Source organism: Poecilia latipinna, unplaced genomic scaffold (genome assembly GCF_001443285.1).
Source record: "Poecilia latipinna isolate Pla-1442-1.1 unplaced genomic scaffold, P_latipinna-1.0 Scaffold239, whole genome shotgun sequence".
Taxonomy (NCBI): domain Eukaryota; kingdom Metazoa; phylum Chordata; class Actinopteri; order Cyprinodontiformes; family Poeciliidae; genus Poecilia; species Poecilia latipinna.
The window spans coordinates 357,988-381,080 of record NW_015112855.1 but is presented as its reverse complement, the minus strand read 5'-3'; the positions used below and the strand labels follow the sequence as shown (position 1 = coordinate 381,080).

General features: G+C 39.7%; 2 protein-coding genes across 4 annotated transcripts in view; both read left to right on the top strand.

Moving 5' to 3' along the window:
- The first annotated feature begins 1,049 nt into the window (after positions 1 to 1,049).
- On the top strand, positions 1,050 to 10,046 carry xpc (xeroderma pigmentosum, complementation group C). 2 transcript variants are annotated; one of them, XM_015032417.1, is made up of 15 exons: positions 1,050 to 1,367; positions 2,273 to 2,395; positions 2,477 to 2,572; positions 2,715 to 2,811; positions 3,870 to 3,954; positions 4,058 to 4,215; positions 4,423 to 4,543; positions 4,632 to 4,721; positions 5,243 to 6,085; positions 6,692 to 6,852; positions 7,927 to 8,008; positions 8,132 to 8,263; positions 8,807 to 8,976; positions 9,126 to 9,219; positions 9,393 to 10,046. In XM_015032417.1, the coding sequence occupies exons 1-15, from the start codon at positions 1,256 to 1,258 to the stop codon at positions 9,723 to 9,725; spliced, it is 2,697 nt and encodes an 898-aa protein (XP_014887903.1). In that variant the 5' UTR covers positions 1,050 to 1,255; the 3' UTR covers positions 9,726 to 10,046. The 2 variants fall into 2 exon arrangements, with proteins under 2 accessions (XP_014887903.1, XP_014887902.1); XM_015032416.1 differs by having other exon boundaries at positions 2,273 to 2,572.
- Positions 10,047 to 13,751: 3,705 nt separating this feature from the next.
- Positions 13,752 to 23,093, top strand: part of arih2 (ariadne homolog 2 (Drosophila)) — an 18,323-nt gene continuing 8,981 nt past the window's right edge. Inside the window, exons 1-6 of one of the 2 annotated variants that reach the window (XM_015032414.1) lie at positions 13,752 to 13,963; positions 17,113 to 17,644; positions 19,198 to 19,265; positions 19,762 to 19,834; positions 20,676 to 20,817; positions 22,567 to 22,688. In XM_015032414.1, the coding sequence (XP_014887900.1) occupies positions 17,372 to 17,644; positions 19,198 to 19,265; positions 19,762 to 19,834; positions 20,676 to 20,817; positions 22,567 to 22,688 (678 nt within the window). In that variant the 5' untranslated portion in view covers positions 13,752 to 13,963; positions 17,113 to 17,371. Of the gene's footprint in view, positions 13,964 to 14,007; positions 14,079 to 17,112; positions 17,645 to 19,197; positions 19,266 to 19,761; positions 19,835 to 20,675; positions 20,818 to 22,566; positions 22,689 to 23,093 lie in introns of those variants that run through there. The other variant, XM_015032415.1, reaches the window with a different exon arrangement.

Below are 23,093 nucleotides of genomic sequence, written 5' to 3'. Positions count from 1 at the left end.
TGCTTCGTCTTTTGAAGGAGCTCTTGCCAGGTGATTGGATCGAGGTAGAGAGGTGGTGCGTCCTGATTGGCTGGGGTGAAGGCGTGGTGATAGGTGATGCCAGAACAGTCTTACAGGTTGAATTTCCGCCTAGGGCTTCACTTCCATGTATGAAGACTGTGAATAAATGGAGCTTGAAGCTTGGTAAACATCAATGGGAATATTGACAATTTTGATTCAAGGCAGAACGAAAATACTTCCTAGAACCTGGAATCATCAATCAATGGATTGACTTGGAGGAAATATACCATTCATATCTGCAATATCCAAGCTAGTCTTTTAGCGTAAAAACGGTTGGTTAAACTTTTTAAAGCATGTTGCCTCCTGGCAGAGGCAGATTGTGGCTGCTAATGAAGTTGGGATTTCACACATTAACCCAAAGCAACAGAATCGCAGATGTTATGCCTCTGTGGCAAACATAACATTTAGTTCCTGTTTTCAAGCATCTGCATACCAAGAATTAGCCGATTCTATAGTACAAAGTTTTCCTGATTAAATTTAAATGGTTTTGAGAATACTGTAAAATTGCTCATGCTCTGGAGTGAGTGAAAGACATTCATAAATGAACAAAATGAAGGACAAATAAAGAAAGCATGCATTTAAATAATTAAGTAACAAATGAATCTCTGTTGCAGACTTTTAAAACAATAAAATGTCTAAAACTGAATTTTAGACATCTTTTTATTTCAGTTATTGTTAGTAAGAATCTCTTTTCAGTATAGGTGTCTACTGTTGAAAGTATGATTTGATTATATTTAACAACAGCCTTCCATAAGGAAGAAGTTTTTCGTGATAGTTTTATGTAAAATGAGGTGCAACACTGCCGCTTAGTGTTTAAATGAGGCATTACAATTTAATAATTGAATGTATTTAAGATACTTGGTACACATTTATACATTAATTTAAGGGTTAATATAAGCTGGTTCACTATAGAGCTCCCGTGGTTTAGAAGAAGCAAATTCATCTCTTTCTGTAATTTATTTCCAGTGGAACAAAATGACGACTCCAGCGGAAGTGATGTCACGGTCCGGCCCCCAAAACAGCAACCAGGGTCTCTGATGTTATGAAAACTCCTCGATGAAATGTTGAGTAAGTGCCTGCTTCATCAGCGTTACACAAGACCATGTGGAGAGGTTAGTATCAGCTACTCCAATAGTTGACCAAACAAAACCTCCAGGAAGTAGTCTGGACCGAGAGAAGACACCAGGCGGGTGGCATGGCCAAGCGGAGAAAGTGTGCAGAGACGGAGGCCGATACAAAGAAGCCGAAGCAGGTGCTGAACGCAGAAGACAGAGGAGCAAAGACGAGAGGCAGGAAGAAAGCTCCAGGTATTAAAAGTCGGGGATGCAAATCTGACGTGCTTTTTATCAGTAGTAGCTGTAGCTTTGCAAGGGTTGCTGCTGGCATCCAGAAAACTGCAATAGATATGTAAATCTGTACCCGAGATCATTGTTTCAGCAGCAGAGTGAGTGAATATTATAGGTTAATTTACCTCTAATTGACATCCAAAGTATATTTCCAGTTGTGCAGAACATTGTAACTTTCACATTCATTTTTGCAGGACATGAAGAAAGCACTGAGTTTGTTGTTGCGATTTGATTGTTGTTTTAAATCAAGCCCCCTACTTGTTGTAAATGAACGTTTTAATTTAATCCCTCTTTATTGTGCACATGTATTTTCATGCTGCTGGCATAAGCAGACAGTTTGAGCTTTCAGTGCAGGTGCGTGGATGAATGGTGTGCATGGTTACTGGAGTGGATCTGCTGTCCTACATGCACATCTGTGCTCCACTTCATCAAAACATGATGCACAATGCTTCAGTACGAAACATGAAAGATTGGAGTTTTATAGTCTAGCTGGTCTGTCCATTGGTTTTATTTTTGTTTTTCTCCCTGGTTTTACGGTTTCACAGCGGTGTTGATCAGATGTTCACACGCACTCATCGTACACATGGATTTTGTATTCATTTTAGGTTTTTCATGAGCAATTTAAACTCAATTCCATGCAACAAATAATTTTGATACATTTGGAATACAAGTTTCGATCTGTTGCAATATTTTTTGAAGCCACGTTAAGATCCTTTTCAAAAACTTGTGAATTAGGGCCTTAAAAATGGATTAATCCAAAGAGAACAATCACATTTAATGAGCTTATTTGACAATAAATTCAAATGTGTTTATTCTGATTGACACTGTACTTTATTTTTTATTGTCAATTTTTTTGGGGGCGGTAGAAAATGATCCCGCAGAAAAAGAGGAGAAGCTCGAGAGGAAGGTCAACCCCAAACCACGTTGGTCTTCAAAACGTGCAGCGCAGAATAAATCCTCTTCAGCCACCAACACCCGCAGTAAAACCAGTAAGTACTTCCAGTCTCCGCCCAAGGAGGAGGTCAACAGTGAAGACGACTTTGAGATGCCGACTGCTGCGCCACCCGTAGTTAAGAAGAGCACCAAGAAACCAGAGGAGGAAGAAGAAAAAGAGGAGGAGGAAGAGGATGATAGTGAGGATGAGGATGACTGGGAGGAAGTGGAAGGTAAGCGCGGAAATTCAGAGATTTGATGGTGTGAGCTGACGGTTGGAAAGGAATCTGAAAACACTGGGTTTGTTTTTGTGCATGTATGTGTGTGTGTGTGTGTGTGTGTGTGTGTGTGCGCGTGTGTGTGCGTGTGGATCAGAGCTGGCCGAGCCGCTGGGTCCGGCTGAAACACCAGAACCCGTCCTGCCGTCTCAGCCTGTAGAGATCGAGATCGAGACCGCAGAAGTCAGAAAGCAGTGAGTAGATATTTGCTGGAACGATTAGAAATACTCCAGATATTTTTGCTTTAGTGTTATTTTTAATTATAATTTAGAAAAAAAATATTACAAAGTTGAAATAATAGTTTACACCCCTTTACCTCTCACCCCAAAAACATGCAAGTCGATGGGTTCAAGAGGACACCGCTGTCCTCATGGCGGTTGACGGGCTTTCAAGATGGATGATTTCATGAACTTTGGGTTTTATAGCAGACATGCAGATAATTACAAAAATATTCTCAGCCCTTGGTCTTTTTCACATCTCATGTTAAAATATGGCCTGCAGTAGACCAAATTAGTGAAATGAACAGTGGAAGGAAAACGATTCACGGTTTTCTGAAGCTTTCATAAACAAAGGTCTGAAAAGTGTGGAGTGCATTTGTATTCAACTCACCACCTCCAAATCAACACTTTGCTGAACCAGTTGGATTTGAGTCTTGCCTTTGACTAGGACATTATAGTACATAAATGAGCTTTGATATGAAACTGTTAATCATATGCATAGCCCTGATTGTATGTGTAGAAGCCTTTTCCTGCTGAAAGGTGAACATGCACAACATAATCAGTCCAGAGGCCACAAATGGAACAAAACATCCAGAAAACTGCAAAAACATTCGAAACACTGAAATCCTTTGAATCAAGGCTAAAACCCACCTGTTTAGAGTAGTAAACAGAACATGGATCAGTATGTTCGATGTGCATTGACTTGATGATTTTGATGATGGCATTGAAACAAAATTAAATGCTTGTTTCATAAATAGTGACACAGATTTTTTTTTTTATGATGTAACTGCCTTGCTGCTGAAATGCTCTGTACCAATAAACTTGGCTTGATTCGACAAACGTCCTCTGGCCTGCGCTTTGTACAGCCCTGCTCTAAACATGCTGAAGTCTCATACATTATTAATGTAAACACAAATGGTTATAGTTCTAGTTTTTTTTTTTTTTTACCTTTATGACAGATACACAAGCTGTAATATCTCCATATTATATGACTGTGAGCTAAAAGCAAGTGTTTGTTTCTGACGTTCTGCCAGGAAGAAGAGGCAGGCGGAGTTTGAGACGTGCCTCAGGCGAATGATGAAGCGGTTCAAGAAGGACCTCCTGATAGACACACACAAGGTGAGAACACCGTGCACGTCTCCTTCCTCTCCTTTGGCCTCGTTTGTCAGCGCGGCGGCGGGGGTGTCCGATCTTCACCGACCTCTGACCTCCGGTGTTTCAGGTCCACCTCCTGTGCCTTCTAGCTAACGGGATGTTCCGCAACAGGCTGTGCAGCGAACCGGACCTGCTGGCTGTCGCTCTGTCTCTGCTGCCCCCGCACTTCTGCACTGTGGCGAGGGAGCGCATTGACCAGAAATACCTCTCTGGACTCCTCAAGTGGTGTGTGTGAATGTGCTGAACTTTGAACGTTTTGTTTTTTTTTTTTTTTTTTTTTTTTGGCTATAAAAAAACCAAACAAACAAAAAAAAAACTCTAAATGTCCTTAAACTCTGCCAACCATGTGAAGGTGGACATTGGAATCCTCAAAGTAGGGTTGAGGATTGTATTTATTTATTTTATCATATTCTACCTTTTTGCCCCTTTTAGGTTTAGAGCGACCTTCACCCTTGACCCCAGTCTTCCCACTGAGGAGCGTCCGGACCCTCAGGCTCTCCTGGAGAGGCGACTGGGAAGCCTCTCAGCCAGAGACCACCAGGAAATGACTCATGTTGGTGTTTTTACCCCCACTCAATGCAATCCATTAACAATAAATAATAGTTTCAGCATTAATTCCATATAATTTGTTTTTCCTGCAGCTTTTCCTGTTATTCCTGAGGTCTCTGCAGCTCTTCTGCCGACTGGTTCTCTCTCTGCACCCAGTTCCTTTCAAGCCTCCATCCTCGAAGGTGATAAATAGCCTTTTGCTAACTTCATGTTGATAGACATTTTCTGCTTAGATGATTTCTTGATTCTGCAGGTCAGGCAGTAATCAGACTTGAGTATAGCTATTGATTGTGACCTCCGTCTTTCAAAAGAATACTTAAATTATTGCTTTATTATAGGTTCATTATAGGAGCTACTTCTCAGTGCGAAGCTGGTAAAAACTTAAAGGGTTAAAAGAGGAGCCATGTTGTGGTGACTTTCTGAAGGCAAGGTTTCAGGAAAAAGCAGGAGTTTTTAAAGAGACAGAGTCCCAACTTCAAGGTGCTAAATTATGAAATCTGTCATATTTGATAGAGCATTTTGATTAGAAATGACTGTAAAACAGTTGATTGTGCGATTGATTTATTCTGTGTGGCTTGAAAACACAAAATCCTGCTCCTTTAATGTCAACGTTAGCTTGATCTGAAACATTTAGGCGTGACAAAAGCCTGGAGAAAGCTTTAGAGGCACAACTGTAATAACCATAAATATCTATTTTTCCCAGTCCAAAGGGCCTAGAACATCAACTGGCGCCCCAGAACGTTGCCAGACGAGCCAGGAAAGCTCCAAGAGCAACTCTCCTGAGACAAAAGTTTCTCCAGGCACCAAGAGACCAGCTCAAGGTGAGAAAGTCAAAGGGAGCAGCGGAGGCAAGAAAGCAAAGAGGAAAAAAATGAAGGAGGAGGAAGAGGAGAAGCCCGTGTTATCTGCAGGCCAGAGACCAAAAAACTCCAAACGCCGCAGCGTCGCCTCAAAGGTCAGCTACAAAGAGGAGAGCAACAGTGAGGAAGAAGAAGAGGAAGCTAGTGACGCCGAGGAATATCAGGAATCCAGCGAGGACGATTTTGAAACCTGCACCAAACGTGCGAGAAAGAAGATGAGGAACGCAAAGAGCTCTGAGAAGACCTCAAGAACCCAAGGCACTCGAAAGAGAAGAAGAACCGGCGAGAAAAACGAGGACGGTGAGTGGGAGGAGTGTAAAGAGGAGGATGATGAAGACGAAGGCGCGACGAGCAACAGAGCGAAGAGACGGAGCGGGCAGAGGAAAGACGGACCTGGAGCGGACGAGTGGTTGGAGGTCTACCTGGATAAATCGTCTTCGTGGGTGTGCGTGGACGTGGAGCACGGAGTCGAAGTTCCCCACCTCTGCTCGCAGAACGCCACCGCGCCGCTGACCTACGTGGTGGCGGTGGACGGAGACGGCTTCCTGAAGGACCTGGGCAGGAAGTATGACCCTACCTGGATGACGGCGTCCCGGAAGAGGCGGGTGGATGACGAGTGGTGGGAGGACACCCTGGAGCCGTTCATGGGCCCAGAGGACGAGCGGGACAAAAAGGAGGAGAAGGAGGTATGTCCAAACAGTCATGAAACGCTTCATGAATTATTTTCTCAACCCTTTAGATTTTGTTACTTTTTAAAAAAAAAAAATCTTTTAATTATTTGCTTTTTTGTAGTAAATCCAGTGCTTGTAAAACCATTTATCTCTCTTGAACTCCTGCGCTTTGGCTCAAACTGTGATGAGTATTATTGGGATTTCATGTGATGGATCAATACAGATGTGAACTGGAATGAAAATGATCCATAGTTTTCCAAAGGTTTCTACCAATAGAAATCTGAAGTGCATTTGGTATTTCTGTTGAGCCTTTTTAAGTTTGATACCCCTTAAATAACCAACCATAAGCAACCAGTCGCCATCAGAAGTCACCTTATTAGTAAATGGAGTCTGTTAACGTGTCATATAATCCAATTTTAAATCCAGCTGTTCTTTAAAGACCAGCACTTCAAGAGGTGTGATGTTACTGCAAATGTTTGGCTAAATTACGTACGATGTGACAAATCAGGTTAATTGTGAATGATCTGAAAGGTTGTGTCAAGGAAAAGAAAATGCACACTTTATGCGTTTACTCATAAATAAACTGTGTGTTGTTTTTGATCATTTCACCTCCCTTCTCAGCTCCAGAGCAAGCTGCTGAACAAACCTATGCCGACCTCCATAGCGGAGTATAAGAACCATCCTCTGTACGCCTTAAAGAGACATCTGCTGAAGTACGAGGCCCTCTATCCTCCCACAGCCGCTGTGCTCGGATACTGCAGAGGAGAACCGGTGTACTCCAGGTCAGTTCTGCCCCTGTCCTTATTGAACTGGTACGCAGATGTTGCACACATTTATACATTTACACTGCGGGGAGATCAGCTGTACTGAGCCAGGAGATGGACATGAGTATTTAAAATGTTCGGTAGCCTGCAGAATCTGAGTTTTATGCAGTCGGTAGCAGTTTGGAGTTTAATTAGGCTTCCTTTTTTGCATAAAACCAAAAAACTTTTTCTAAACAGCAACAAGCTTGTCAACCAGGGTTCTACTGTAAATATTGCCCTAAAGATGGAAACATGTTTTTCTGTGACCACCTGATGGTGCTGTGTTGTTCTTTAAAGTTGTTCTTCTCCACTTCTCAGTCCACAATTAATGTCATTTTAATATTGCACCTTTATTAGAAATACACCTAAAAGTTTTCAGTAAGGTGCTTTACAGGGCAAATAACAATAAAGAGGATATGATTATATTCAGACACATGTAGTAGATATTTAAAAGAAAACCATAGGATACACTTTTAAAGACAAATTGGGGTAAAAGAGAAAAATAAAAGCATCTTAGATTTGTTTTAGAAATGCTCATTTTATTTGCATATCTAAAGTCTGATAAAACACGATTACATGTGTTTCTCCTTTATCTTTCTTGCTCTGAATAGGTGACCAGACCACAGAGTTCAGGGACTCAAATGGCTTCTTAGACATTGTGGTGCTCTCCCATTTTAAATGTTATAAATTAACAGCTGGTCTTAAAACCTGAATGGTAACCAGTGAACAGAAAGAAGCCTGACAAGCCATGTTTGACTGTAGCAATTGTTTTTCCTTTCTTTACAGAGATATTCTGCTGTTACCTAAAACCTACATAAGTAGACAATAAAAAGAACATTATAAATGCAATTTTTGTTTCCTTCCTCCAACGCAACATTTTGCTCATTTCAGTACCTGTAATAAAATTTCAAACAAGAATAATTCATTTTCTGTCATCGTCAATCATGAGTGACTGCTGGTTCTGGTGGTTTCTGGAGGTTTCGCTTTGCCAGCATGAAAATAATTTTAAAAATGGGGGGAAAAAAAAAATATTTCTGTCTTCTTCTTTGTTAGAGATTGTGTGCACACCCTCCACTCCAGAGAAACCTGGCTGAAGGAAGCTAGAACCGTCCGACTTGGAGAGGAGCCGTACAAGGTGACACCACAGCTGGATCCTGTTCGAGGGAACCTATAAATGAAAACACGGTTCTACTCCTGCGTTTTAAATGTGTCCGATCGACATCTAGATACAACCTCTTTTTAATGTTCCTGTTATCAGATGGTGAAAGGCTTCTCCAACCGTTCCAGAAAGGCCAGGATGATGTCCGAGATGAAGGACGAGAATGACCTTCCTCTGTTTGGAGAATGGCAGACTGAAGAATACCAGCCGCCAATAGCTGTGGATGGGAAGGTACGTAGCTGCCTCAAGAAGAAACACACAGTTGTGCTCATATGTTTGTAAACCCTGATTTATTTATTTATTTATTTATTAGCAATCTTTTAAAGAACATGAAATTGCAACAAGTGGGAAATTATTGGAAACAACCAAAATTTCCATCATATCTTCAAAGACGATTATTCAAGATGCAAAGAAACACACTTAAAAGTTGGCCGCCTGTTTGCAATACGCCGGGTTGCCAGAAGAAAGCCAATACTAGGCTATAATTCACAGAGACACGTTTACGGGTAAACTTTACTGCCATAAGTCAAGAGCACACATTTTCAATTTGAAAGCTGAGTTTCATTTCTTTGTTCTCAAAACTTGTAATGCTTGCAGTCAAAACTTCTGCTCTCTTCCAGCTCCAGCAAATACAATAAAAGTGCTAAACTGTACATCTGTGAAATCCCATCAGCAGTGTGTCCTATCCCATTTAAAGAGGGAAAATTAACAGAGAAACATGCAACATTTTCGGCACCATTCTCTTGTTATGTGCTCCCTCTGTGTCCCGTTCAGGTCCCCCGTAATGATTACGGTAACGTCTACCTGTTTAAAGCCTGTATGATCCCGGTGGGCTGCGTTCACCTGAGGCTGCCCAACCTGCACCGCGTGGCTAAGAAGCTGGACCTGGATGCTGCGCCCGCGGTCACAGGATTCGACTACCACGGAGGATACTCACACGCTGTGTAAGACCCGACGGCTGGTTTACACACACTGCCACAACAGCAGCAGATGCTTGACTTTAAACCTACAAGCTCCGGCTTTACCTTTTTGAATTTCCTCATCGTGTATTTGATCATTTAGTAAATGAATAATTGATTTCTCTCCATTTCAGGACTGATGGTTACATCGTGTGTGAAGAGGATGAGGAGGTCCTCCGAGCTGCCTGGGTGGTGGAGCAGGAGATTCAGAAACGGAAAGAAAAAGAGGTGTGGATCTTTCTGGGGTTTGTTTTTACTGAGTGGACGTTTTGAACTTCAGGTTTCCCACAAGGTCGGAACGAGTCTGGAAGAGTCTGGGTGTCGGTTATTCCTCTGCGTAAATGTTTGATCCGACTGTCCATTTGAACGTCTAAACTTCTTTCTTTCTTTCTGCCGCCCAGAAAAAAGAGAAGAGAGCGATCGCCAGCTGGACCCTGCTGGTGAAGGGACTCCTGATCAGAGAGAGGCTGAAGCAGCGCTACAGCCAGAAGAGCCAGAGCCTGGGGAGCATCGCTCCCGGAGAGGAAGCCGGAGGTTTCTCCTCCGATGAGGACGGGGTCGAAGTTGATCCTCCCGCAGCCAAAACGGCATCTGAGACTCTGGCGCTGTCCTGGCCCCAAAACAGACAAGCAGAGGAGGATGCAGGTCCAGGCAAACAGAAGAAGAAGAAGACGACGACAAAGCGAGAGAAGAAGGGTCAAGAGAAACATTTATTTCCTTTTGAGAAAGTTTAAAGCTAGAAACCAAACATCAATGGTTTTCCTTTGGGGGAAAAAAAAAAAAAAAAAAAAGTGAATCAACAAAGCACTAAACTGAACACTTCCATCATTTTCTTGCTTTGGTAGCAGGATGTAATGCTTCTCAGGAGCTGATGCCACAAATTTTAGCAAGACTGAACAAAAAGATTAGGCGAAGAAAGGAGAGGAATGCTTCTTCCAGCTGTGATGCTTTTTTGTATTTGCTTGTTCACTTTGCAATAGTCTTACATTTGGAGCCAGCAGGAATCCTCTTGTTAACAACCTTTCTGTAGAGAAAACAAACACAGTATGAATGTTTTTTAAAAAAAGTGTCCTTCAGGTTAAGGTGTGAAAATCATCACACTGCTGCTGGGTTAGAGGTGGCTGGTAGGTTTAGCATTTACTGCCTCTGTTGGTGAAGATGTGCGCAATACATTGCACATTATGTTTTATTGCAGCAGTATAATCTCACACTAAAGTATTTTCAGCATTTATAGAGATCTTTTACCTCCCGCATCGTTTTTTTTTTCTCGCTGTGCACAGCATCAAGATAAACCTGTGTCCTCCACCAAGTTGTTGTTTTAAACTTTTTAATCGCATCTCTGTAGATATTGAAAAGTTCCAATAAGCATTTATTTTTTCGTGCGGCTATTTCCTGACTTGTTGATCAACACACATATCTACCTTACTTGAATGCCTTCTTGTTTTTCCCCATTTTGAAGAGAAGAAAAGAGAAACGGCCCTCTGTGTCGCATTATATTTATACCCCAGGTTGTCATGGTTTGCTTGAGCTTCTGAATAATGTTATTTTAAATGAATTGTTAGAGATGTTAAATGTTGGATTGTATGCCCCTCCCTCTCCCCCCACTGAATCAGCTAACAGGTTTAATTTTTCAGTGTGAGATTATACTCCTGTGGTATTAAAGGAATTTACTTCATGGCTTTTTAAACGCAATTTTCCCAATAATTGTAGAATTTGCAGCCGACGATAATGTGCTGAAGATAATTACAGTGGTTGGTTGAATTGTATTGGTGGCTGTCTGCTGATCCACCAGTTGTTTTTTTTTTTTTTTTTCACGCTCTATATAAATGAATCTGCAACAAAAACAAGACAGTGGAAATTCAGGGAGGACCAAAAGTCCTGCTGTGTTTATTTAACATCCAATTGTACAGATTTGTCCATTTTAACGCAATCACAGTGACATTTAGCATTGATGTGAATCGGTTTTGGTTTGTTAGGTGGAAAAGCACTTGATGATCAAAGAGCAGGCTGAGTCCTAGAGTTCAGGATGTCCTTCTCCTATTGAAAATGTCCTCTTGCTTATGTGCTCCATTCTTTCAAGGAAATTTTATTTTCATACAGATTCCTTTGTGCCACTTTCCACATTTGTCTTTGCATCTTTTGTCACTTTTTCTCGACTTTAATTTCTCCAATATTTTTGTACACGAGGTGACGGGAGCTGTAATGAAACTAGTAATGTGTTTTTCTATGAAAAGTATTTTTGTAAGAAATGTTATGAGTAAAAAGCAAAATAACCAAAAGAATTGATGAAGTCTCTTTTTTCCCCCAAGCATTTACAAGACAAATAGAGTTATCAAGTTTTAAACCTCTAAGCAAAGGGCAGATCTGAGATCATTTGACTTGAAGCTAAACCCTCTTGTGCAAACTGAACAAGAATATTGATTAGATTAGGCATCATAGATGGAATATTTACTGCATCTTTTCAATTGACACAAAGTCCTCGTTTATTCTATTATTTTATTCTTAATGCATTGATATAGTTGCAATTAAAATTAAAATTTTCCTAGATACATGCTAATTGACTAACTTTGAGTAATTTTTATGATCTTAAGATAAACTGAAGCAGGATTGCAAATAATAATCTACAAATAGTATCCTGAAGTCTGTTATTGTTTCTTGGTTCTCACACTTTTCTTGATGTCCATATGTTGTGGTTTTATCTGTGTGTTTCTTCAAAGTTTCTTTATCAGGGGAGGCTGACTGGGAGGCATTTGTGTACAGTGAACTGACGGTTCCAGTACTTTCTGGTGAATTTTGCAGCTGATTCATTTATTAAAATAAATTAATTACTCATCTAGTGAATGTGAATATGAGGAACTTTAAATCTACACTTTAAACTTAGATTTGAATCTTCAATGTCTGGCTTCAATTTTTCTTTTTCTTTTTTTACCCATTTTGTCAAGTTACAACTACAACACTCAATGCATTTTAGTAGCATTGAAAAGTGGAAGGAAAACTATTCTTGTTCTCCATTGTTTTCTTTACTATTTAAAAACTGAAAAGTGTGGCGTACATTTGTTTGCAGACACATTTGATCTAATACATCTAAATAGAATGCAGCACAAACTAGCTGCATTCAGAATTGAAGATCTTTTTGGCCTACGTGCAAAACTAACACTAGATATGACACATAATTACAGTAAAACATGATGGGGGCGTCATCGTCTTACAACCACTGGGACACGGAAGGCGGTCAGAGATGATGACTGCCTTCCCTGAGGATAGATGAAGCAAAAATACAGGGGAACATTGAAAGAAAATAAGTTAGACGCCCTACCAGGCTTGAGAATAGAACAGTAGAATAACAACCGTAAACACAGTCAGTATCTTGAAACATTCAGGACCAGAAGATTTGTTTTCTACTGCTTGAACAATAAAAATGAATTCTGGTTAATGTAAGCAAAAGCTCCAGACACAAAAGCCACTGCACACTTTTCTTTTATTGAACTTTCCTTTAAAACCCCGGCTGCTTTGAAAACCGAATACAAAGGAAACGTACCACTCTTGTCGAATGTAAAATATAAACAGTTGCAGCATTAAGCACATTAAACCTACCTCCTCAGCAGTTCTGGACCTATTATCTCTGCATTTACTCCAGCTCCTCAACCCCCTCATTCTCATTTGCAATACAGAAGCACATTAGAGGATAATGCATAAAAATGGAGGCCTTGCTCCGATACCTTTATCGCCACAAGTGCATTACCTCATCTAACAGAAGAGATGCATTAATGTTACACAGTTTCACTTTAACCTATGGAACTTGTGAAAAACGCAGTGGGCATGTTCTGGGTCTGTCAGATGACTGATTTATGGGCCATTAGTGGCCATGAATGTTCTTTATGGTATGACATCAGGACATTGGACACTGAAGACACCTTCCATGTTCACTCAAGAGCATTTCATGTACTCTGAAGTTTTATGATGTTACACTTGTTTTTGTTGCTGACATAAGTGTGGGATGTGAAACCCAGAGCAGCAGAGCATGCACTTAAAGCTGGAGAAAGAACGCTTGTACGAACTAGAGTGGCTATTATTACTGTGTTAAATTGACATGGCTTCTCTTTGCATCTGCACACTCCATTTTCAGTCCAGTGCGTGAAATTGCCAATAAATAATTCTAAGTAACAGGAAGTAAAAAAAGGGCTTACTTTTTACCAAGGTAGATTTAAATGTACATTTATAACTAATTATTTTTGAATATGCTTATTACTGATTTTTTTTTTTAACAAGTCATTTACTGTTTTATTACAGACCCTAAAGAGCACAGTGGGAGGAGCTAACTGCTAATTGGCCTTAACTTGGTTTGCTGTGCAGGTCAACCAATCAAATTTTAAGGTCAGGAGTGAGAACGTGATAGTCTCACACACGACGTAGGCAACATTTACAGGTAATATCAAAATAGTTCTAATACGTAATGATTTTTCTTCTCCAAGCAGGGAATAACACTTTTCACTTTTCTTACGCAAATTCTATGTGACTTTTTGTTGTTGTTGTTGTTGTTGTTTATCGATTTGATAATGTTATGTCGTTTTTATTACAATTCAGATAGTTACTTTACTAAATACTACTGATTTTTTTAAAAAAAAGTTAAATCAGTATATTTTATTTTCTCAAAACATAGAAGAATTAATGTTTTGACTGGAATTTATTATTGGGTTATTTTGGGATGATATTAATAATAATAATAATAATAATAAAAAAATAAAATAAAAAAAAAACTCGTTCATTTAATCGAGCATTTTAGTGCTGATAAGGCGCTTTAATGCGACCACAGAGGAGATTCTACAGCGCAGAGAAAAGCGGACGTTACGTCGCAGATAAGCACCTCTCCACCTTCCGCCAAGCTAAAGAGTGAAAATCGCTGTTTAGGTTCCCCCCACACAGATGCCGTTGTGCGCTGTTACAGCAGGTCAAGCCACCTCTTCTCTGACAGGTAACTGCCGCCTGGTTTTTGCTCTGGAAATGAACGCAGCAGTTGTTTAAATGGACGTGTTTACTCCGGAGCTGCACCGGGCCTTGTTTACATCTCAGTCCCCGGAGTAGAGTAGGTGAGAGGCGGAGGCTGAGGGGAATGATAAGGAAGGGTAGCTACTTCTTGATGTGCTTTTTTTTATTCTTAACTGAGTAAGCATAACTTGTCGTATAAAACTTTTGCAAGCTCCCCCCGTAGCGCTCATTGGTGTAACTCGTCGTATTTTGGGGGTTTTTGCATATCGCTACTTAAACTGCTGAGCACAACTACAGCACGCTAGCCTGGAAGCTAACCCTGCTAACGACAGAGGCAGCCACTCTGGGGATTTAACTTCAGCCGTTCATCTGGCTCTCTGGTCGGACTAAAATGCCAGTGCCATCACTTTATTAACCAGTTTTCACACTTTCAGTTCCCGTTCCGAACACACCAGCAGAGTTCAGTTAAACCTGTTATCTAACCTGTACGATCGCTGTGTTACATTAGCCTAGCGGGATGTGTGTCACCCACTTTGCTGACTATTTTTAACTTGGATCGGACGGAATGTGGACGCTGGTCTAAAGCTAGGCTGGCACCGGGACCCGCTGGCTGGCTTCCCCCGTGTTTTCTTTCCAGATTAATATTTGCAAAGTCACATCTGAAGTCCGTTACCAGTTGACCTCTTTAAGATTTTTTTTTAAACTGTGATAAATAATCGTTTATCGAATTTAACCAGGCCACCTGGGCCTTGTGGTGCCTTATAATTCCCATAGTTTTTATTGGGTATGCTTATAAAGAATTCAGTATTAAAGGTGGTAGTCATACTTTTCTCTAAACTCATATAAGGCACTTTATGGTAAATAAAAAAAATCTATTTGTCGAGTTTTCTATTTAGTTCGATATTTCTGGTGTAAAATAATAATTATACAATATATTTATTTAACAAATATCAAAACATGCAGCTAGCCCACACGCCTCTGGTGATGTTGCAAAACAGCTGCTTATTTTTAAGTATGGCCATTTGCATTTCTTGTTTTTTCTGTTTTGCTTAGTAAATTAAGGGGTGTTACTTGTATTTCTGTAACAAATTTACCATACTTGAGATGGAAACTTTGATAATAAAATGCATGAAGCTTTTTTTGAAGAGAGTCAGAGAAGTCATGTCAAAAACAATAAAAAAAATTGCTTAGCATTTGTCGTTTTCCAAATAATTTATTCTTGTCCCTCTTGTGATGTCACCCACCAAAATACACATAGAGCAACATTTTCAGTTTTTGACTTTTGTGTGCTTTAAAAGAAATACATTTTTCATGAAATCTATATTTTATTATTCCACTGCAAGTTATTGTTGGTGTAAAGTTTGTGCTGAAAAAATACACAACTGAGTAGACTCTTTAAGGATCTCTTTTAGTTTAGTATGATCTAGACCAGGCTGTTGAAAACCTAGTTAGAGTGCATCAATAGGGTCAAACTTCTCTTGTTGGAAGCAACTAATGTTCTTTGAATTAAGACCATCTAGTCATCTGGAATCCATAAAAACTAATAACTCAAATTTACAAAGTGCTAGTTGTAACTGAGACCTATTCTAGCTGGTTCTATGGATATAATAACTGAGAGATCAGCTGTTTAGAGGAGAAAGGGATTGATTTAAGGACACTTTGGATTTTAGCGCAATCTGGTATGATTTGTTTGTTTCTATGCAGTTCTTTACTTATTTTATCCACCGCAGCATGTCTTTGGTCTACAGAGGATAGTGTTCATATTTGTGGAACAGCCAAAAAAAATTATGGACTGTGTCTAACACTCACAAGTGTTGCTTAGTTTTTTAAATACTTTAGTCACTTGTTGTTTGGTGCCTTTTTTTTTTTTTTTAGTTTCCTCCTCAATGGATTTAGGTTTCGACTTTAAATCATGTGGTCATATTTTTGGCTAGCTAAGGAAACCGATAATAAATTTATGCGCATTGCTGAGACAAAGTATTTGCTGCCTGATCCGTTTCTGTGTTTTTGTCATAGTTAAATATTTCAGATCTAAATTTCAGGCTATACCTCAGTAAAAATGAAATTCAATTAAATTTATCAGTGGAGAAAGCAATCTGAAACTCTAAATCCTGTATAGAAGAGTAACTTCTAAAGCCAATCACTTGTGTCACCACTGTTGGTTACAGCCGTCATCGAGCGTTTGCTGCAACTGGTAATGTGTCTTTAATTGGCCTCTTGTTATATCATGATGAAGCTGTGATTGACCACTTCTTTGTTTAATTTAAATGGCAATTAAAATATTTGGGCTAATTACAAACTGCAAGAAGAACCATAGATCACTTTATTAGAACATGACCGCAAAAGGTAGGCTGAAATTTCAAGAAAACTCACACCAAGAACTCCTCTGTCAGTCTGGAAAGAGTTACAAAGCTATTTTATGGACTCTCTAAAGGTGGAAGGTTTCTTTAAGGTGTGCATCTGTTATAAAAGTAATGAAGCATTTCTGAAAAGAAGATTTCAGGGTTTACTGTGATTGTAACGTTACCCTGTGGGGCTGCTTCGGAGCTTCGGGACCACAATAACTTGCTGTACTTGACGGATCCATGAATTCAGCTTTCTACCAAAGCATTAAAATGTTCTGAAGGATACCAGCAGCAAATCCAGATGCGAACAGCTCAAAAACAACTGAAGGATTTTGAGTGTCCTTGTCAAAGACTTGTACAACAATTAGTTTGATCTAAAACATCCGAGTCTGACCGAAAGCACTGTCCGACCACATGGAATATTGTTTAAACTATTTTTTTTACAAATGTACTTTTTTCATGTATATAAAATCAGTTTGCAATTTCAAAAAAATCAAAACAAAAAAAAAAATCAGTACAATTTTATAAAGATGTTGCATTTTTGGCAGTACAGAAGCTCGTTGACGTCAGTTTACAGCAGTTCAGCAATTTTTAACTTGAAAGAATATCACAGTACTCCTGAAATGTGTTGGTACACCATCTGTGTCTTATATAACCTCCAAACTAGTAACAGGATGTTTGAATATGGAATTAAACTTCATGGACCTCATTGACGGGTCACTTTCCCATTATTTTTGTTACTGTTCTTACTCTTCCTTTGTCTCTAACGGTTCTGTTCCTCTTCCTCCAGATTGCGCCTGGAACCCGTTTTCCAAATGAGTGACGGAGAGTGCGACTTCTTCTGCTTCTTCCGCTGCTGCTGAGCGCGCCCCGTTACGCCTCAGTCAGACAGGAGTGGAGGGTTTCTCTCACTCTTTACACGCTGACTCGAAGTGGAAAAGAGGAGGGGGCGGAGCTTCAGTCAAGCCATTTCGGCTAGAGCTGGCCTTCTGAAATCCGACAGGTAGGCGGCTCGTCTACCTGTCCGGGTGATTGGCACAATTGACTGAATGTCTGTGGACATGAACAGCCAGGCGTCGGACAGCAATGAGGAAGACTTTGGGGTGAACTCTGAGGAAGACCATGAGGACGACGACGACGACGGAGGAGAGGAAGAGGATCCGGGCGATATCGCAGACTATTACGATGGGGTGGCAAGTGACGTTGAGCAGCAGGGGGCGGATTCCTCCGACCCAGAGGAGTACCTGTTTACCTGTCTGACGTACAAGGAGAGCCAGCGAGTGCTGACGGAGGAAGTGAACACAGTGGCTACTGCTCTGAAGGTACGTTTACCCCGAAACCGGATTAAATCGTTGGGAAAACCTTGCTTTCTACACCAGAGAGAGAACATGAAGTAGTTCTACAACATAAAATGTTTTCCAGCATTTCCTCTGTGAGCGGTTATTGATTGTCGTAGTTGAGGTGACAGTGTGAGAGAGCAGACATTTTAAATTAACATTTGAAACAATCTTGTTAGCGGGTTGCTAGGTTTCTAAAACAACAGGTTTTCTATCTACTTCCTTAAAGAAAAAATAAAAAAAAGAAACAACCCGTCGATCTTAAATCAGAAACTTCTTAATGGCTGGCGACGTTTCCAAATCCAGAATGTTCCATATCAGAGCCATGTTGAAAGCTCAAAAAGGACAAAACATCAATCTTGCTGCACTCCAGTCCACTCAGCCTTCCTGTTTACTATTTAAAGTGTTGCTCTCTCGCAACAATGTCCTTGAAAATGGTTTAATCTCTGCTCTTCCTTTGAATTCATTTTACGGCGCCTCACTGACTCTAAAATCAAACTAACCAAATCTTCACTCAGTCACAGAGTAACGGCTGCATGTTCAGGTTTGATGATGGAGTTGGCAGTTTGTGTTTAGTTTGTTTCTGCAGCAGTGTTAGAATATTTTCTACATATGATGCAGAATACATTGAGAAAAGTGTGTTTTGAATTACCATTGTTTTATATTAATATTAAGAATAAATGGTTTACTTGGACATGCGACTCACATTATTGTTTATACACTGCAGTAATGAGACTTACTGAGATTAAACCCCAGTTTTTCTAACTCTTCTTTCTCTTCTGTTCTCATAATGTTGCAGCTTCTCTCCCTTAGCGATAGCATCTCAGTCACTAAATCACTACGAACTGTACACGTCGGAGAGAGTTAAATTCCTTCCAGTGGGTTCAAATTTAATTGTGGCAATGCAATGTGTGACTGCATGGCCCCTTGATATATAGTTGTCCTCTAAATGTTGCATCCAAGCAGTCTTCTTTGATTGCAGAGTTGCACGCACTGGTATTGCAGTGACCTTTGCAACTCTGTAAACTGTGCAGCTCCAAGTAGTTTTGCATCAATTAATCAGCATTGATCAAAATCGGGTAGTTCTCTAGACTGTTGATTGACTCAAATCACTGATCAGCAGGCGAGAAAGTGAAAATAATGTTTTGTTTACATTATGCGTTGGAACATTAAATGCATTAACACTGAACTCTTTACTTGGTTCACAAAAACATCAGCAAACGGTACATTCAATGATGCATTTTTGCTTTGAGTTTAGTAGAAGTCATATAAAGGTTAGGACTGATCCTTTATTGCAGTGAAAGGCAAGTTATTTTATTCTGAACTTCTGCTCTCATCAAGCAAGTTGTAGAATATTTTTTCTAATCCAATATATCAATATATCTAGCTTTTATTTTGTCGTTTTACATAGACTACTTCTGCAAGAAAATCCTCACAATTCTTTTTTTCTGAATCAAAATCACATGACTTTAAATTAAAAATAACTTTAAACCATGTCTTGTTTTTTTTTTGTTTGTTTTTTTTTTTTCCCCTTGCAGGTTTCACCATCAGTAGCAAAACTGATCCTGGTGCATTTTCACTGGCAGGTTTCACAAATACTGGACAGGTTTGTCTCTTCTTCTGTGTCACAATTCATAGATTTATTTATTTATTTTTTATAATAACTGGTTGTTAACTGGCTCATCTTCCTCAGTCACCAGGTTCTCTCAAACCTTTCTGTTAGTTTTTTTTCATCTTATGTTCCTCTGATTTCTCTAGAGTATCATTTTAATTTACATAGTGGCTCTTCTGACTTTGTTACGTTGATTTTATTGGTTATACTGCAGTTAGTGCCAAAGTGCAGCTGTTAAGGACTTTCTAATATTGTATCTGTATTAATATATGATGCTGATAAATTCCTTCACAATAATTTTGACGTTTAAAACTATCACAAAAATGATATTTCACAACATTACACGGAGAGATTGACTTTATAGTGGTCACACTGCTTTTCAAGCATTTGTTCTAACCTGTGAACAGAGAGCTCTGTTCTGTTTTATTTATGTTTTTCCTTTGTTAAATTTCCCTTTCAACCTTTTTTTTTCTGCCCATCTTTCTGACAGATGTAAGTCCAGCTCTTCTCAGCTTTTGACAGATGCTCTGGTCCAGACCAGCAGCACATGCAGATTAGCCACAGTGAGTACAACTTGTTTCTCTTGTCCAGTGATTGACAGTGGGGTTGGTGGCATTTTATTGCAATATTTTTGGTACTATTGTGATAATGATACAAATTAGGTTTAACTATATGGCTGTGATTGCATGGCACAGCATTTGTAATGCCACAAACCCAAATACTATTGAAAAAAATTCCCATTTTAAATGGCTTTGTTCAGGATGCCACAGTGTCATATCACACAAAGTATCTTCATTCAGTCATGTTTTCAAATGTACTGATATTTTTTTGATGCTGTCGTGAAGCAAACAGTTGAGAAAATGGTAAAAATGACATTTTTTTAAAAATTAATTGAAATTTATCAAGACAAAAATGAATAAGTTTTTTTTCTATAAATGATGTAATAAATGCCCATTTTTGGGTCATCATTACACTCCCTTTCTTGTATAGTCAGATGTACAATTTATTGTAACGGTTGAACAATTGGCCGTTACTCATATTTGTCAACTTCAGCTAGATTGACCCTGGCTTGGTTATAGAAGTAATAGTAAAGTAGCTCAGAGATACCAGGTTATAAAGCCGCAACAAGAAGAAGACTCTAGAGGTTTTCAGAATCTCTAGGTGTTTAATGATCCAATAATTGATATAAAAGGAGAATCTATTTTCGTTGATATGTCCATAAATGTCAGAGGTCCATTGTAGCTGTGAGAGGACGAGAGAGAGCAATACTTTCAACAGGTAACAGGAAGGCTAAGCGGAGCGGATTAATTTGCCATTCATGAAATAATTACTAAAAAAATAAAATGTATTAGGTGAGCGCTACTGCGACTGCTGTGCTTACTTATCTTCCCGTGTGTGTTTCAGGCCGCCCAGTCCCTCCAGTGCGGTGTGTGTCTACAGGTTGTACGGAGAGACACCCTGCTGGCTCTGCCCTGTCAGCACTCCTTCTGCAAAGCATGCTGGGAGCAGCACTGCACTGTGCTAGTCAAAGACGGCATGGGAGTGGGTGAGTGCTGTTCTCTGAGCGTGTGTGTGTGTGTGTGTGTGTGTGTCTCTGCAGTTATCCCATCTGGTGTTACAGTAGCCCAGTCATTCTGGTTGTGTTCCCGGGTCAGAGGTTAGGTTATTCATAGCACGCACAGTTTTAGTTTTAATATCTACCCAGCAGCCGTTTTTATTTATGTATTTATTTATTTATTTGCTGGCTGAAGGCTTTGCAGGTCCTAGATATTTCTCTACAGGTTTCTTCATAAATATGGAGTCAGAATATCTTAAAGATTTTGAGCCTTTAGAGGAGATTTGACAAGGCCCATCTGGATTGAGGTTTACAAGTAAAGCATGCGGTCGCAGCAGGCTCATGAAAATCAGCAAGTGTGTGAGAGAGTGCTTGTGTCAGCAACAAAGCAAATTAGTGTGTAGGCGTGTGTATGGCTTGGTTTAAAGTTGCTTTTGTTTGTGTGTATAATGGGGAGAAACAAAAACTCATACAGTTTATCAGAGTCACTTTCCTGGAGTTGTGACTCCACTAGTTCTGTTTATGATCCTGTTTGTATGAAAAATGTCCCTGTGCTTCTTTTTAATGACCTCTCTGATAAATTCAGCCGGTAAAGGTCAGATGACTCTGTGTTGGCTGCAACAAGGACAGATTTAAAATGACCTCCAACCCCAGTCCAGTGTTAACAGTAACAGAAACCAGTTTGTTTTCAAACCAAACACAACAGCAGGGATTTTCCAGGTTATTAATCAGTTTTACTTGGTGTTGCTTTCTCTACAGTAGCAATTCACTTTGCTGGCCTATTGTTTTTATCTTGGAGCTGACTCTGTCTGTTTTACATCGGCAGTAAGCGCCTTGCAACCTTTTCATATTTTTTAGATTTTTGTTTTGCACATAAATATCTGACAAGTATATTCTGCATTTTTAATTAATTCTATAATAGTTTATAGGACCACCTTTTCCTGGACATACAGCAGCTTTTTACCTTCGACAAACACTTCTGTCAATTGTTTTTTTATTTTTTTCAAATTGATCTCAAGCTCAGTCTGGTTGGATTAAGACCATTTGTGAGCATCAATTTTTTTTTACATTTTGGAATACATCTCTATTCACCATCCCTTCACGATATTGTCTTGGGAAAACGCAGCGTCTTCAGTCAGAGGCCTCTTCAGATTCGCTGTAATACAGACCGCTACAAGAAATCTTTACTGCCAACAGCCATCACTATCTATAATAACTCTGAAAATTTTGAATTAATGAGTTACAACAACATTTAATTTCCCTTTGGTAACAGTATTTTTGAATTTAATTGAATTTGGTCTGTACTTTGACTCGGCCATTCTAACCCCATGATATGCTTTGATCTGCACCATTCCATTGTAGCTCAGGCTGCAGGTTTGGGATTGCTCCTCGGTTTGAAGGTGAATCTCAGCTCCCAGTCTCAACCTTTTGAGGTTGATGTGAAACACTAAGTGCTTTTCTAAATCTGCATTTATAGCTATAGAAAAGTTTACATTATTTTTTTGTTTTTTTTTCTGAAGACAACTGAAAACAGCCAGACTGGTGGTATCAATATGTTATTGTTTGAACCTTCAGTTTTCCTGTTAACCGGAAAAAAAATTGCCTGTCCTGTGTCTTATTATTATTATTTTTTTTTCTTTCCCTAAAAGCTTCAAAAAGACTGAGGGTCTGTGGAAAGCGCTGCTCCATGTTTTCTCACCGAGAGCCTCGACATTTCACCAAACACGTTTGTGCTTTCAGGAATCTCATGTATGGCTCAGGACTGTTCCCTGCGGATGCCAGAAGACTTTGTCCTCCCGTTGCTGCCAGGAGAGGAGCTAAAGGACAAATACAAACGCTACCTCTTCAGAGACTATGTTGAGGTGTGTTCGTTGACCGTCTGACGAAGCATCAGCCCAAACGCATCAGTTTAGCAACATTTGTGTGAATGTCGAAATTCAGCGAGCTTCAACATTCACACAAATGACGGCATCTCGCGAGAGAGGTTTGTGTTGAATCGAGTAGGGTAAAATGTTCACTCACTCCAAAATCACTTTCTATTTTAATGCCTACAACAACTATTGACTGCATTGCTTCCAACAATCAGATGAACATCTAAGGTTATGTTCACTTAGGAGGCAAATATGACCCATATTTGGCTTTTTTTGCCGCAGCCTGAATGGCCCAATTCCAACCTATTCATAAAAAAAAAAAAAAAAAAAAAAAAAAGAGAGCTGCCCCCCCTCCATATGGGCCAACATCTGAAAAACCAAATTTTTTTTTTACAA

Bases quoted from the DNA above. Each gene is read 5' to 3' on its own strand.
- xpc (XM_015032416.1), top strand. From the start codon at position 1,256: ATGGCCAAGCGGAGAAAGTGTGCAGAGACGGAGGCCGATACAAAGAAG. The intron at 2,573-2,714 runs GTAAGCGCGGAA...CGTGTGGATCAG, and splicing joins TGACTGGGAGGAAGTGGAAG to AGCTGGCCGAGCCGCTGGGT. The intron at 6,853-7,926 runs GTCAGTTCTGCC...CTTCTTTGTTAG, and splicing joins GGAGAACCGGTGTACTCCAG to AGATTGTGTGCACACCCTCC.